Consider the following 14,001-nt stretch of genomic DNA (forward strand, 5'->3'; position numbering starts at 1 on the left):
ATCATCAGTATTCACCAGAATTGTAACAGGTACATTATATTCCGGGTTATATCGTGCTGCTTTAATGCTGCAAGGCAGAACACAAACTTAGAGGGAGAAAGCAAGGAGTGTAAAAAAAAAATAAAATGTAAAAATAGATTTTTAGTGACTGATCTGTACAAAGGAAAAAGAGAAACCAAACCAGAGAGTGGGGATTAGAGCCCCCAAAGTCATTTAAAACTACATAAAAAGGCACCGTTATCTACTGTGTAATTAGGACCTTTGGGTTCTGTTTCCTTCATACTGATGACTGTGGGGCCAGGGGAAATACTGTTACTAACATGATCAAACCCATAGAAAAGTATTTACAGAGAAAGGCAGAACATTCCCTATCTCTTGTTCCAAAAGAGAAACATTTGCCCGGATGGAGAGCACAGCCTTCCTCCCAGCCTTCCTCCCTACACGCTTGCCGTGCCAGGGCAGCAGCCTTGAGCTGGGGAATGCAAGTCCTGACGTGGTGGGAGAAGCTGCCTGAGTCCTTCTAACAGTGGGAAAGTGTCTCTCTCATTTCTGTTGTATAGCTTTACACTCTCCTATAATCAGGGGAGCTAGGAAACAAAAATAAAAACCCCTAAAACCCACGTGACAACCCCAAACCATCTGAGCCACCCTGGCTGCAAGAAGGTGGTGGGGGCCAGTCAAGGCAAAACGGGAAGGACCAGGAGGTAGGGCTGGCTGGAGCTTTCATTGCTAGAGAGAGAGAGGGGTGGGGGACAGATGGGGAGAAAAACACTTCAGACTACCAGACATTTGTGCCGCTTTTCTAAATCTTCCCCTGGGAGCCCAGTGACAGCGGTATGTCAGCAGAAGCAAACCCAGGGCGCGCAAACCCACCAGCCAAAGCATCCGACAGCAGCCGTGGGGCGTCCCCGGGGCGCCTACACGTGAGCGCTCTTCGCGTGGGTCGGGGAGCTGGATCCTGAGGCGTAGTAGAAACGGTTCTCCCCGAACGTCTGGGCGTCTCCCGAGCAGCAGACGATGACGCAGCCACCGAAGAGGCAGAGGGCAGAGCCGATCCAGCCCGTGTACAGGGAGTAGCCGAAGCTCATGATGGTGGTCTCGCGGTGGGCGCACACGGGAAACCAGATCGTCGCCACGACGCCGCACATGGCTGGGGGGAGAGGGAAAGGAAAGGTCACTCCAGTGTATAACCCCTCCACAAAGCACGCTGAAGGGGAGGGAAGGCTCTGCAGGACAGGGGGCAGGGAGGAAGCCTCCCTCGTAGTTCCACAGTGGGGTCCAGGAGCATATTAACAGGAGGGGAATCAGCTTTTTAACAGGGCAGACACTGGCAGGACAAGGGGGGACGGATTGAAGCTAAAGGAGGGAAGGTTTAGATTAGATATTGGGGGCAAGTTCTTTGCAGAGAGAGTGGTGAGGTGCTGGAACAGGCTGCCCAGAGAGGTGGTGGGTGCCCCGTCCCTGGAGGTGTTCGAGGCCAGGTTGGATGGGGCCCTGGGCAACCTTGTCTAGATCTAGGCCTGGAGGTTGGTGTCCCTGCCTGTGGCAGGGGGGTTGGAACTCTGCGATCCTTGGGGTCCCTTCCAACCCAGACCGGTCTATCATTCTATGATTCTATGATCATCATCAAGGCTTTGTCTAGGAGATCTCCAAGCAGGAGAAAGCATGGGAGCCCCCCAGGGAGAGAGATCAAGAGCAAACAGCCATCTCTCTTGGGCACCAGCAAACAAAAAGAAAAAAATAACTGCTGCTTGACACAATCTGATATATTTATTACAAGGGAAACAGATTTGTTCCCTAGAAATCTCTCTAAGGGGGGAAAATTAAAGTCATCCCTAAAATTGATGCTCTGGAGAGCTGCAGAATGAGGAGTGGATTAGATACAAAGCAAGACCACAAAAGCCTCAGTGAGGCAGCAAAATTGGTGGCCCAGAGTCACTGCTTTAAATCACTGTTTCTGCATGAACCCGTGTGCAACAGCCTCAGCTTATGTCAGCCAGCATCACTGCAGTCACTCTGCTGAATGGTCACAGAAGCATCAATGAAATGCCCCAGCACTTGGCAAGCCAGAGGAGGGCTTATAAAGCACAAGCAGAAAACGGGCAGGGACAAAAGAAGCAGCAGTACAGCACTGCTGGGGGTGTTATGGAGGTAGAAATGTCTTGCAACTTGGGAAAGAAGGAGCCAATTCCCTATGGGAAATTTCTCTCTATCAAGTGATGGTGAGAAACGCAGCAAGGCTCTCCAGAAACCTATCGACCTGAATAGAGATGGGACTTGGTCTGAAGGGAAAGCAGTATTTTACCCAGAGTCTGCAGTGGGTCAAAAAATGACCAATAACTTCAAATTTTGCTGGAAATTCCATAGGTTTGGGGTTTTTTTTCTCCACAAAAGGCAGGCAGGCTGCCACGGTGGTGCTGTGAGGAGTGCTAGGCTGGTGACATGCAAAGCAGATGCCCTCAGGAGAGTGAAATGGGCTCCAATGAAGCACTTTGCAGGCAGCCAGGATCTCCAAGCAGGGAGAAAACACATGCCCTGCCTTCTTCTTGCGCTACACAAGGTCACATTCACTACCCTCACTAAGGGTCCTGTCTCCATCCTGCAAAGTCCCCACATGCACTGAGGGCAACGGGAGTTGATGGTGTTAATCACCTCACAGGAGCAGGTCCTAAAACAATACTCCTTTATGGGCTGTACATCTGAGAGGAATGAATCTGTCAATATTTACTTGCCTCGGGGACAAGCTGTGCAGGACTCCATCCTTGTGGCTATCAGAGAATCAGAGCAAAACAATAACAGGACCGTGGCTGCGGTACAGATTTCCACCGACCACATTATAAAAGGTATCTGGAGGCAGTGTCAAAAAGTTAAGGTTGCAAAGGGGGGGAAAAAAGGGGGAGGGGGGATGAGATTAAAAATAAAATTGTTTAGTTAAAGTGAAGAACAAACTGGCCAGTATAGCAGAAAACCCATCCTCAATAGCTGTAGCTATTGTGAGAGAAAATATTTTCTTATGGAAAAGAGAAGAACATTTGAAGGATGCTAATAAAGCCAGTAATAATTTTGGGCCTCCTCAAAGCAAGGACCCCGTGGCTTTGGAAGGAATTTTTGGAGAAGGCAGGGAGGGGAGAAGAGCATTTCCCCTGGATCGGCCCTGCGAATAGCTCATGACCCTCTAAACGCTTTACAACAGAAATGGATCAGTTGGGAATCCACAAAGCATTCTAATGGGCTCTGGGGGGGATAAATGCTTCTTTGTTGTCCGAAAAAAACACAATCATCTTTTCTTTTTCTGTCCACAGTAAATATATATATATATGTTTATGTCCATGAACTATAAGAGCCTTATCTATCCAGACCCTCCCCCCCCAGCACAGGACTGAAGAGAACACTTGCAGTGGGGTGAGAAGGGCTCTCCGGGATGCTAACACAATGGCATCTCTTGTGCATGTGGCTCAGCTACATGTAAAACCAGCTTATTTTACTGCTGACAATACTAGAAAGCTGTGCAACACAAGCCAAGGACTTTGCATGGGTTACTTGGAGCTCTCTGTCTTCAGAGACTACCAGCTGCCGTCAGTCACCAGTGACCCCGTTGCCCAGCATGAGGAATGCCCTGAAACAGGACTGGATTTCATCGCTCTGTGTGGATTAGATGGGGTCGTAAATCCCCTGAGAGGATGTGAAAGGGGCGGCCTGCAACGCCTCAGTGGACTCAGATTTTGGTCTAGTCATATCACAGACAGAGGGTGAAGAAACATCGATTCACCAAGATTAAATAAAGGGTTGGAAAAGGCATTTTAGGGCAATTTTCAAGTGCTAAAATAGCTGTCTACAAAGATTAACTCTTTGAACAGAAATTATTACCCCTTTTCTTTTGTGCTGACACCGAGACTCTGCCTTTCTCTAGCTAGGAATGTCTTCAGAGAGTAGAGCTGCTGCAGTCAATACAAGCCAGCAGAAAGGCAAATGAAACTCTGCAAACACAAGGAATATTTTGATCAATTGTGTTAACTGGTTGCTTTTTGGGGTGTTCCAAAAAAATCCCCAAAACAGGAGTTTTTTGGGGTGCTCACACACTGGAAAGCTTGCCTGCTTTTGGCAGCTGGAGTTGGCGGGGTTGTAAAAGCCTCTACCTGGCAAAAGTCCTCTCAGTAATGGCTGGTAGGGTTGTCCTTGTCCCACCAGGACACTGTGAGTCTGCAGGGACGTATCCCTGGCTCCCAGCATTTCTAAATCCTTTCTGACTACAGACCTGCAGTGGCTCAATCCATTGAGCTGCAGCTCTTAATACTCAATGTTACGGACATCAGATGGAAGTACACAGAGAGAAGCAGCACAGAAGGTGCTTGGGGAGGTGGGGGAGAGAGAGCAACATTACTCTAAACCCAGGGACAGCGAGTCCCTGCCAAGTTCCTTAACGGTAAGCTGGAGGCTTTCTGCAGAAAAAGAATACTTCTCTCTCACAGTTAAATTTAATCAGTCTGAGTTGCTGACTCAAAGTCACACTGATTTCTCTTTCAAAGCCCTGGGTTGAAATAACAGACACCCGTGATTGTTTTTCCTGTGTTCAAGGCAATTTCTTATCTTTGTATCAAAACTTCTACAAGCAAATCCCATGCAGTGTCCAGAAAAACTTATGAATATCCTTTCTTTAGTGTGCAAGAGCGAGTGTGGTCATTTTGCCTTAGCAATTGCCAATAACTAATGCATCTTCCATCTGTGTTTTCCAGTCTCTCCAACACCTCACCTCCACTCGGCAAATACCCGCTTGGTTACCAGCACGGGGTCCCCCAAATTAGTATCAACAACAAGGGATGGGCCAGAGGTTTTCCATCAACACAAGCTCATGAAATGTTTTTGCCCTGGCTCGGAGCAAACCTCCAGTGACGGATGTTTTCAGCCATAAATCAATTCCTGGGGACAGATGGGATCAAGCAAAGCCATAAATACATCAGCAGGCAGGGCGGGAGGGTGTGCACACAGGTCGCACTCTGCTCTTATCAGCGGACAGAAAAATCAATGGAATACCCCACCCCATTGTTTTCCTGGCAAGTTTTCAACTCGTTTTGTTTGTGGGGGGGGTTTTCTGCCCCCCCCCCCCCCCCCCCCCCCACACACACACTGTTTCAACCCCTGTTTTTCCTTTTTAATGTGTTTCAGTGACAAACTGTCCCCCCCTTCCCCGAGCAACAAGTGAAGTTTGCCGTGGGGCCAGCTCCTCTGCTCCCATCTCCACTCTATTCCTGCTGTGTTAGTGAGGGGTTTGGGGCTTGTTTTCTTTGAACTGGAGCTCTGGGAGTTGGTCTCCGCTCAGAGGAAAAGGCTGGAGCCTGTGTGGTTGGGGAAAACCACAAATGAGACTTTAGTGGCCAGTGGGCAAATAAGAACAGTCCAGGGCATATTACTTTCAGGTTATAATGAATTCCAAATCAGTATTATGTCTTTTGGGGGCCTGATTCATGCTTATTAAATGCTCTGGAATGATAACACCTCATTTTGCAAATAACAGACCATTCATCAGGTTAAATAACATCCAAGTCCCAAGCTCTGCAGGTTATTCTCCTTCCGATGGGACTGCCTTGCTCATCAGCTCAGAAAAACATGGGGTTTGTAAAAATGAATGTGGGTTCCTTTGTTGGAGGGTTTTGGTGGGGGGTTTGGGGTGGCTTTTTTAAAGTTAAGAGCAAAAGGAGCTTTTTTTATTCTTCATTCGTGGTCTGACAGAGAGAGTGTTACTGTAATTGTGACTAAAAGATTGTGCCCAAGCTGCTGTTCCCAGCCTGGCTCATTCTGGGTATCAGCAACATGAGCAAATCTCTTCACCTGTAAATGCTGCCAAACTCCCAGGGGTAAAGATCAGCAAGAAGTCCAGCTCCAAAGAGCATTTGTCTGCTGATGTTGGTGTAGATACACATCTCTGTTCCTCACAGGATCTACTTAGTGGGAAAAACACATTCTGAGGCAGAGAGAAGCCCAGCTTTTGGAGCAGCACAAGTCCTTTCCTTCATCCCCTTACATCTATCCTGTCCCTGGTGTCACAGCACAGCAAGACAAGGATGGGTGAGTGGCACCCGAGCCCCCAAACCCTGCTGCAACACTGCAAGACATGGGATTTCACTTATCCCAGCGCAGTCTTATCCAGCACCATCGCTGTGACGTGTGTGCTGGTTCTTTAAGCCCTTCAGCAAAGCAGATCTAGGGGTAAAACCCTCATCTCCAAGCCTGCAGCCATGTGAACGGGGTTCTCCTTGATAGGAACAGAAAACTCATGTCTGTTTGTGGCAAAGCGCAGTCCTGATGGGCCTCCCCCATCCCAGGAGGGAGAAACCCACCAGAGCAAACTCCTTTGGCACTAAAACATCAGTAACAGGCAGAAAACCCCCACTTTTTCTTTCCCTTTGCCAAGCCCAAACACAAGTGACGTGTTTGAGACAGGGCTGTTCCAAAAGGTCTCTCATGTGGCTGTCCATGACTGAGATGTCCTAAACAGGCCCTACATAAAGCTGGATTTAGGAGTTCCAGCTATGTCAACGTGCCCCCTTAGATGCCACAGCTCACTTGGTCTCATTCCCTTGGATTTCAGATGTATCAGCTCATACTACCTACATCTCACTGAGGCACCAGAGGAGGGACCGCAGGCAAGGAAGGAACATCCAGAGGACAGTCCCTCTGAGCAGGCAGCTATATCCAGTGCCCACTTGAAAAAAAAATAAGGAGAAGAAGGAGAAAGAAGACAGGCATGATGTCAGCACGGGCTGCCAGCACCCAGCAGAGCCACACAAAGAGGCCACTTTCCCTCACCCCTCCTCCTCTGCCACACAGACGGGTAAAAACAAGGCACCGCAGCCTGTTGTTGAGATGACGAGGCTTCAAGAACATGCAGGTGTTGCACTGGGGACAATGAGCTCCACAGTCTGCACTGCTCAAAACAATCTCCTCTGCAGGCACTGAGAACCCGAAGAAATTCCCAGGAGAACTTGGAGGTCAAGGGCAAGGATGGCCAGAGGGATTTCAGAGGCACAGGGGAAATGCCAACCCTCTTCCCAGGTCTGTGCCACCTCCTTGCTCACTCCCCACAGCACCAGCACCCTCTCAGCCACAGCCTTCCCATCTCACACACCTCAGTTTGCTTGGACCTGGCTGAATCTGTGATGCCAGGGGAAATTTGGAGGCTTTCCTTTCCCGGTAAGCAACTTAGGAGTTTAGACCCTCTTCCAAAAATAGCATTGCTTCCACAGTGAACCAGCAAAACCCTTGCCTGCAGGCAGATGGCCGTGGGCAACGGCCATCACCCTCCCATGGACCCAGGCAGTGGCTGTGCCCGAGGACCCCACAAGACAAGGTTTTCACAGCCCTCCCCTCTTTCACCCTGCTTCACTCCCTGCATTCCTGGTTTTGTCCTCCCACTCCAGTTGGTGCCTTTTGTTCCCCCCACAGTCTGCAGCAATGCTGAAGAGCTTCAATATCAGCCCAGCCTGGACAACCATACCTGAACGTGCTCACCCAGCTCACACCACACCATCTCTGAGCAGAAGACCTCCAGCCACACACACACACACACACACACACACACACACACGGCCAGCGGGCGCCTTACCCAGGAGGATGATGAGGATCCCTCCCAGCTGGGACCGCCGGTACTTGGCAGCTCCAGGCTCGTGACCCATTCGGATGCAGGGCAAGACTGTGATCAGCAAGAAGATAGCGGGAAGACCCAGGACGGAGGCAGCAATCATCAGCGCTCGGCACGCTTGGACATACCCTGTTGGCAAGGCAAAGTGAGAGGGTTTTGGTTATTCGGCACAAGAGGAGGAGACCTTTGGACAAAGGCTTCTGTTTGAATAGCTCCCAACGCTTGCACTGAGTGCAGGACACGGGTTCAATCCTTCCTGTAAACAATTAAGGCAGTGAGACTGTAGCACAGTGCATGGACATGGGATGTGCAAGCTCAAAACCCTCCAAGGAACAAGCAGGGCTGCCTGGAAAACACAAGTTCTTCCCAGCAAGACACAGAGAGACCCCAAACTGGGAAATACGGGAAAGGAAGAGAAGAGAAACAGCCAGGGAGGAGTTTCCCTATATCATCACAAAGACAGCCTTGATTAAGTAACAACACTTTAAAGTTGCAAAGAGCAGTTTGCTGTGAGCAGAGGAGGCCCAGAGTTACCCAGGGGTGGGTTGAAGAGTTGCAGACCCATTACTGAAACAGGCAGGTCCATGGAGGAGGAGGGACCCTCACCAGCCACCAATGCTGCCCCTCAGGACTCCAGCCTGCTAGCAGGGTTTCAGGGGACACACGGCTCTTCCTTGGGGAGAAGAAAAGACTGCACTTCACAGAGCTGCTTGAGCTGCCATAATCAAGGGCCATGTCACTCCTCTGGGCCCCTACAGACATCAGGGGATGCCCTGGCATCTCAGGAGCTACCACCCCTCTCCTGGCCCTGGGCAGCACCAGCCTAACAGGAGGCAGTGAGGGGACCGTGGATGTGCAGGGGAGGGCTGTGACTGTCCCACCACCCTGTGAGGGTCTGTTTAGAACAATGTAACACATCTTTAAATACTTGTGTACATGTAATTATATACATTTATATATATATATATAAAAGTTATAGGCTATATAAAACTTATATGTAAATTGCTATATAAAATTTATACGTAAATAAGAAGGTCATTTACCTACATGAAAAAGAAAAGGAGTATCAGATTTGCCCCCATGCCTGGTGAGCCCCTGGCAGAGCAAATGTCCTGGCTCTCTTGTCAGCAAAGTGAAGCTGCCACATGCTGCAATGGAGTTTCATGATGTCTCAGACAATATCAGCAAAAAAAGGGGCTTCAGTACATGTAATGCACCAGGAGTGAGGATTTTACTGTTCCTGGAAATGCAGATTCTGCATCTACTGCATATTCACTTGATTGTTTTCCAGAGGAAACTTAACAAGAAAAGTTCCCAGAGGAGTTCAGGGTAAAAACCAAGACCCCAGGCAATGCCCAGAGCAGTTTCAGTGTGATCCATCCCAATTAAACGAGAATACCAACACATTTGTTTCTAAGACTCTAAACTGCTTTGTGCTGCTGAAAGACCTATTTACCTATTTACTAAATTCCATTCGGTAATGTTTGTTCGGGGCAAGGCTCTTCTCTGTCTCCTGTGCTGGACTGTACCGAACAATAGCACCAATACTATCCTAAAATAGAGGGATACACACAGGGAGAAAGGGAGAATAGGAGCCAGCCTGAGGGACTCAATATTCCTAAGCAGGATGTGATACAGACTAGAGTCTGTCACAGAGAAAAAAAATCAGGAATAATCTTTCTAACCTCTTGCAAAATTGTTTTGTAACAGTTTAAACAAAGAAAGAAGGCAACATGAAAGCAAACTGCAGGGAATGGTTATTTCTACTCTGTGGGCTTCGGAAGAGGCATCTCTGAAATGCTGAAGGGGGTGCAATCCAAACCAGCAGAACAAAGCAGCACTGCAGAGTTAACAGTGATGGAAACTGATAAGATCATTAACTCAACTTAGAGGCACAAGACCACACAAGGCTTTGGCAGGTTTAATGATGCATTAACACCAATCAAACACCTTGCTGGATTTTATGCTTTGCAGTAAACTAGATGAAAATTACTGTATCATTAGAAATTAGCAAGGGAAGTTAAATGTAGTTCCATCTGTTTGCCATGTAGAACTCCTGTCTTGCCTTAGAGCATGTGGGAAGCACAAGACCATCAAAGACTAAGTATGATTTTCCCAAAGATTAAAAGCCATAGCAGCATTAATAATAGATGCTGAAAGACTCGTTATCCTCAGAATCATTTCAGGGACAGGAACCTTAACATTTGTAACATCTCACCATCACCTCAAAGCAAACCTCAAAGCACTCTGGTACACCTCAGCCTGCTATAAATGTCTTGCCATGCAGTCTAGATACAAGATGTGAAAGGATCTTGTGAGATCTCTCCCGTGAGAGCTTACTGAGAGCAACGATTAAACACTAACAGGGCTTTAGTAGTTGCAGATAATGTGGTACCTGGGTATGATTAAGAGATTCAATGAGAATCACTTTAGTGCACATTCTGTACCCTATTTAACAGACCGTCTCCCGTGCTGGTGAAGTCGAAGGAGCTTCACCATCACTTCATCCTGCAGCAGGGACCATCTTCCAGTCCTCACCTCCGTGTGGGAAGGGGGAGGATGGGGCACACACCTACCTGGCAGTATGAGGATGTCCACGAGGGGCTTGCAGTGATAGAGCCCTGTGGCCATGACGCAGTCAGCCCACAGCCCCTTGGATCCCAGCTCATCCATCTTCCTGCAGGTGGTTATGGTGTAGCCGCAAGTCACCACCCAGTCGTTGGTGGCCGTTGCCACCACCACCCCGATCCACCCTATAAAGCTGCAGACAAATCCAGCCAGGTGCAGGCAGGTGGCCACCATGTCGATCCCTCTGTGGGGCAGGAGAGCGCCCGCAGGGGTTCAGCAAAGCTGCGGATCCCGGGCGCTGGGACCTACTGCAAGCTGTGAGCAGGAGGGACAAGGGTTTGGTAGGTCCCTGATCAGTCTCTGCTGCAGCACTCAGCTGCCTCTGCCCAGCTCCCTCCCTGGGAGGGGTCAGAGCTGCCTCCAGCCCCATACGGCAGGGGAGGAGCGAGCTGGGAGCCCCAACTTCTGCCAGTTCATGGAGAGAGTTGGAGGAGGAGGGTGTGGAGAGGAGGAGAGGCAGAATTACACCCACCCGTGCTTGAGAAACAAATCAGGCTGCTTTATTCAGATGCAGGCAGCAACTATCCAGAACTAAGCATCAAGAGAGAAAAAGTTAAGATGGTGTGTTCAAGCTGCAGAGAAATGATTGCAGTGCCATCCCTGCACGGGAAGACAGGGCAAGACACACAGGGGACAGGGTTACTCCAGAGGTGGAACTGATCATCTCACCAAAGCCATCAGCAAGGCTGCAGGAAAAGGACAGAATCAGCCCTGGGTCTTTCCTGATGTTTTCAGTAACATCCAAGACCCAGCGCTGCGGGCTCTGCTTGTGCCCGGGCTTTCCAGAGTATTAACTAACACGCAAGGAGTCTTCAATGTGCTTTTAACAGCACTTTATTTCAGCTTGCCAACGCTAAGCTTTAGACAGAGCAGGTTTTTACTCAGACTCGGGAGGGGTGTGCGTTTTTGTCCGCCCTACAGAGTCAGAAACATCCCGCTTCAGAACGTCACAAGCAAAACCAGCGGCAGCCAACTTCCCCGCTCGGCAGGCGGGATATTTCCTGAGCTTTATCAGTGTTTTCACAAACGCATCCATGTCACCGGGTGCCAGCACATCCCCGCAGGCATCTCGTCACTGCCGATGCAGCCGGGGAAGGGCTGGGTGCCGGCAGATAAACCGTGGCTGGAGAGACCACTAGCGGGATGCTGCCCGCACTGCACGGGGAAGGGAGAGCCGGGCTGGACACCCCGCAGCACCCAACCTGGTTCGCTCCTGAGCCGTCAGGGAAACACAGACAGGGAGAGCTGCTCTCCAAGATTAAGGTGCTGGGAATTAACTATATCCTGCTCTTCATCCAACAGTATTTTTTGGCAAATAAAGGGGAAAACTTGAACGGGGGCATCCTAAGCTTCGTCACATGCTCCTTAGATTTAAAAATCGAGGGCAGGAGGCTGCAGTTTTGTTTTGTTAAAGCTTCACCTGAACACCAGAGTTACTACATAAACAGTTGAAAATTCTCTTTGAAGAGGGCTTTTGTAATAAATAGGTATTTAATAGTTGTCTTCACATGTGTTTGCTACTGTTGGCTACTCCTTGGGGTTTTTTCCATACCTGGTTTATGGCATTTTTGTGAAGCCATGCTGCCTGCCATTGACTTTCCTGAGGTGATCCCACCTTTAACGAAGCTTATCCTACTGCACCCACTTCAGGCCCAGCAAGCTGTTGCTTATATCCAACCACCGTTTTCTTGTTGCCCAGGGTTTGGTTCTAGGTGGATTTAGTCTTTCCTCAAACAACATTCCCACTTATTTCTTATTCAGGAGATAAACTTGTCCTCTCTAGAGTCAAACCAGTACTGTTCCACTTCGTGGATCACAGAGTTGCCTTGGACAGATCATGCATCACCTCTGGAATTTGGAAGGAGAAGAGCTGACAAACGGACACATTCCTGCCTCTCCCCTTTGCTGACTCAGTTTGCATTTTCTCAGTCCTCCATCTAACCTTATAAAGTTAAATACCTGATCTGTTCCTATCCAGTATAAATGCACACAACTTTGTGATTAATACGGGGCAAAAGGATACTTGACCACTTTGGGATGACCGATCCCAACCTGGATCATCTAAGGATACTCCCACCACACCATCCTTTGGAGGTTAGAACCCATACATGTTCTCTATACCACACTAATATTTAGATTTCTAATATACTTCAAAGTGCTTTATTATTTTCTTGAAAATAGAAACTTTTGCAGCATCTGCATACCCTGTTTCAGCCCAAGGCTGAGATCAGTTTTACATGGCCACGGAGCAGGGGCATCCTAACACACAAACCCTGTCTCTTTAAGATGCTGTGAGATAGGAACCCACAGGCTGTGGACACATCCTACTGTAATTCAGTCTCCTACAGCTACTGTCTCCTTAACCATGGGGCCTTCTTGCCACGTCTCCCTCCAGAAAGCCATTTGCCAAGCAGTGTACAGCAACTCAGCAGGCAAGAGGTGAAAGTTACACTCCAGTGAACAGTACTATTTAACAGTGCTCCGTCTGGTGCCCACAGGGCAGGGTTTGAATTACTTCATTAATGTGGACAGGGAGAGGAAACACTCGTTATTTTGTCACTGTTGTAAATAACAGCACCAATTTTAAGTGGCTGTAAATTAACGTGCTGCGAGGATGGTTCACGAGATCGGTAAAGTAAGAACCAACCAACGACTTCCCAGCTCTGTGCTAAACCACCTGAAACAGTGTGATCCTCTTTAAAACTGGTGATTTTTGGAGCAGGCACTACACATGGAGTGACCTCAGCGACAGCACCTTAAAACCCTGTCGCTTCACCCTGCTGCTCAAGCAGTTTTTGCTTGATCAGCACCGCTGCCTCTGACGAATGCCATGCGGGACGTGAGTCATAGTTACACAACGGCTCCCTGACTTTCTCTAGTACAAATGACTCACCTTGAGCGTTTTCTGTGCAGGGTTTTCTGCCCAACAGCTTCTCCCTTGCTTGGAAATACAGCAGTGTAAAAGCAGAAGACGGGATGCAGAAAGAAATGGGTTCCAGTGGTGAGGCTGGATGTTCACGTTCTTCCCTACGGAAGGCCGAGCTCATCAGAACATCACCAACTTCATCTTGGTCCTGGTTCTTGTCGCTCCTTTCTCCCTTCAGCTGCAGAACACAGGCAAAGCACAGGGGAGCATTAAGGGTTTGCAACAATCCCAACCACCATCAGATTTCCTGTGTGCAAGAGGGATACCTTAAAACAAGGACAAAGTGTTCTTGCTCTGATTTGGGGGGCAGGAAAAATAGATATCTAATTGTGTGTATGTAACTGCACTTGCTTATCTCTCAACCCCCCCTGAGCCTCTAGTGTGAGTAAAAACCACTTAGAAAATCTCCAAAATATTCCTTGTTGGACAAGCTGTATTTTCTTACTACAATTTAGGGGTTTTTGAAGTGACCAACAGAATATAAACTGTTGCCACAAGCAGTGGAGCTCAACCTAAGCGCCAACCCCCTTCACACACAGCTCAGAGGAGCAGCTCTCTCTCCTTGCCCCCTTCCTCTCTTATGAATTTCCTGCTATTTAAGCTTCCCAACAGTAGACAGAAATGTTAAGCAACATAATCACGTGATTTACAAAAACTAAGAACCCCTGAGTCACTGTAGGGCATATTTTCCATCAGCAAATGAAGTGCAATTCTCATTCCTGATTTTAACTTTTTTATAAATCTATCTATTTTTATAAATCTCAGCATTTTCTATGGTGATGTGTGACTACGGAGAGTTGTGAGCAACTCA

The 14,001-nt window shown here is 48.5% G+C and overlaps 1 protein-coding gene across 1 annotated transcript; it reads right to left on the bottom strand.

Annotated features, from left to right (window-relative positions):
• Positions 1 to 917: 917 nt before the first annotated feature.
• CLDN11 (claudin 11) lies at positions 918 to 10,438 on the bottom strand (the record flags this gene model as incomplete). Its single annotated transcript, XM_084267566.1, has 3 exons — positions 918 to 1,150; positions 7,601 to 7,765; positions 10,213 to 10,438. 3 exons carry the CDS (start codon positions 10,436 to 10,438, stop codon positions 918 to 920), a joined length of 624 nt encoding a protein of 207 aa, XP_084123692.1.
• Positions 10,439 to 14,001: the final 3,563 nt, after the last annotated feature.

The sequence above is a fragment of the Gallinula chloropus genome (assembly GCF_964237585.1).
Source record: "Gallinula chloropus genome assembly, chromosome: 8".
Classification (NCBI taxonomy): Eukaryota; Metazoa; Chordata; class Aves; order Gruiformes; family Rallidae; genus Gallinula; species Gallinula chloropus.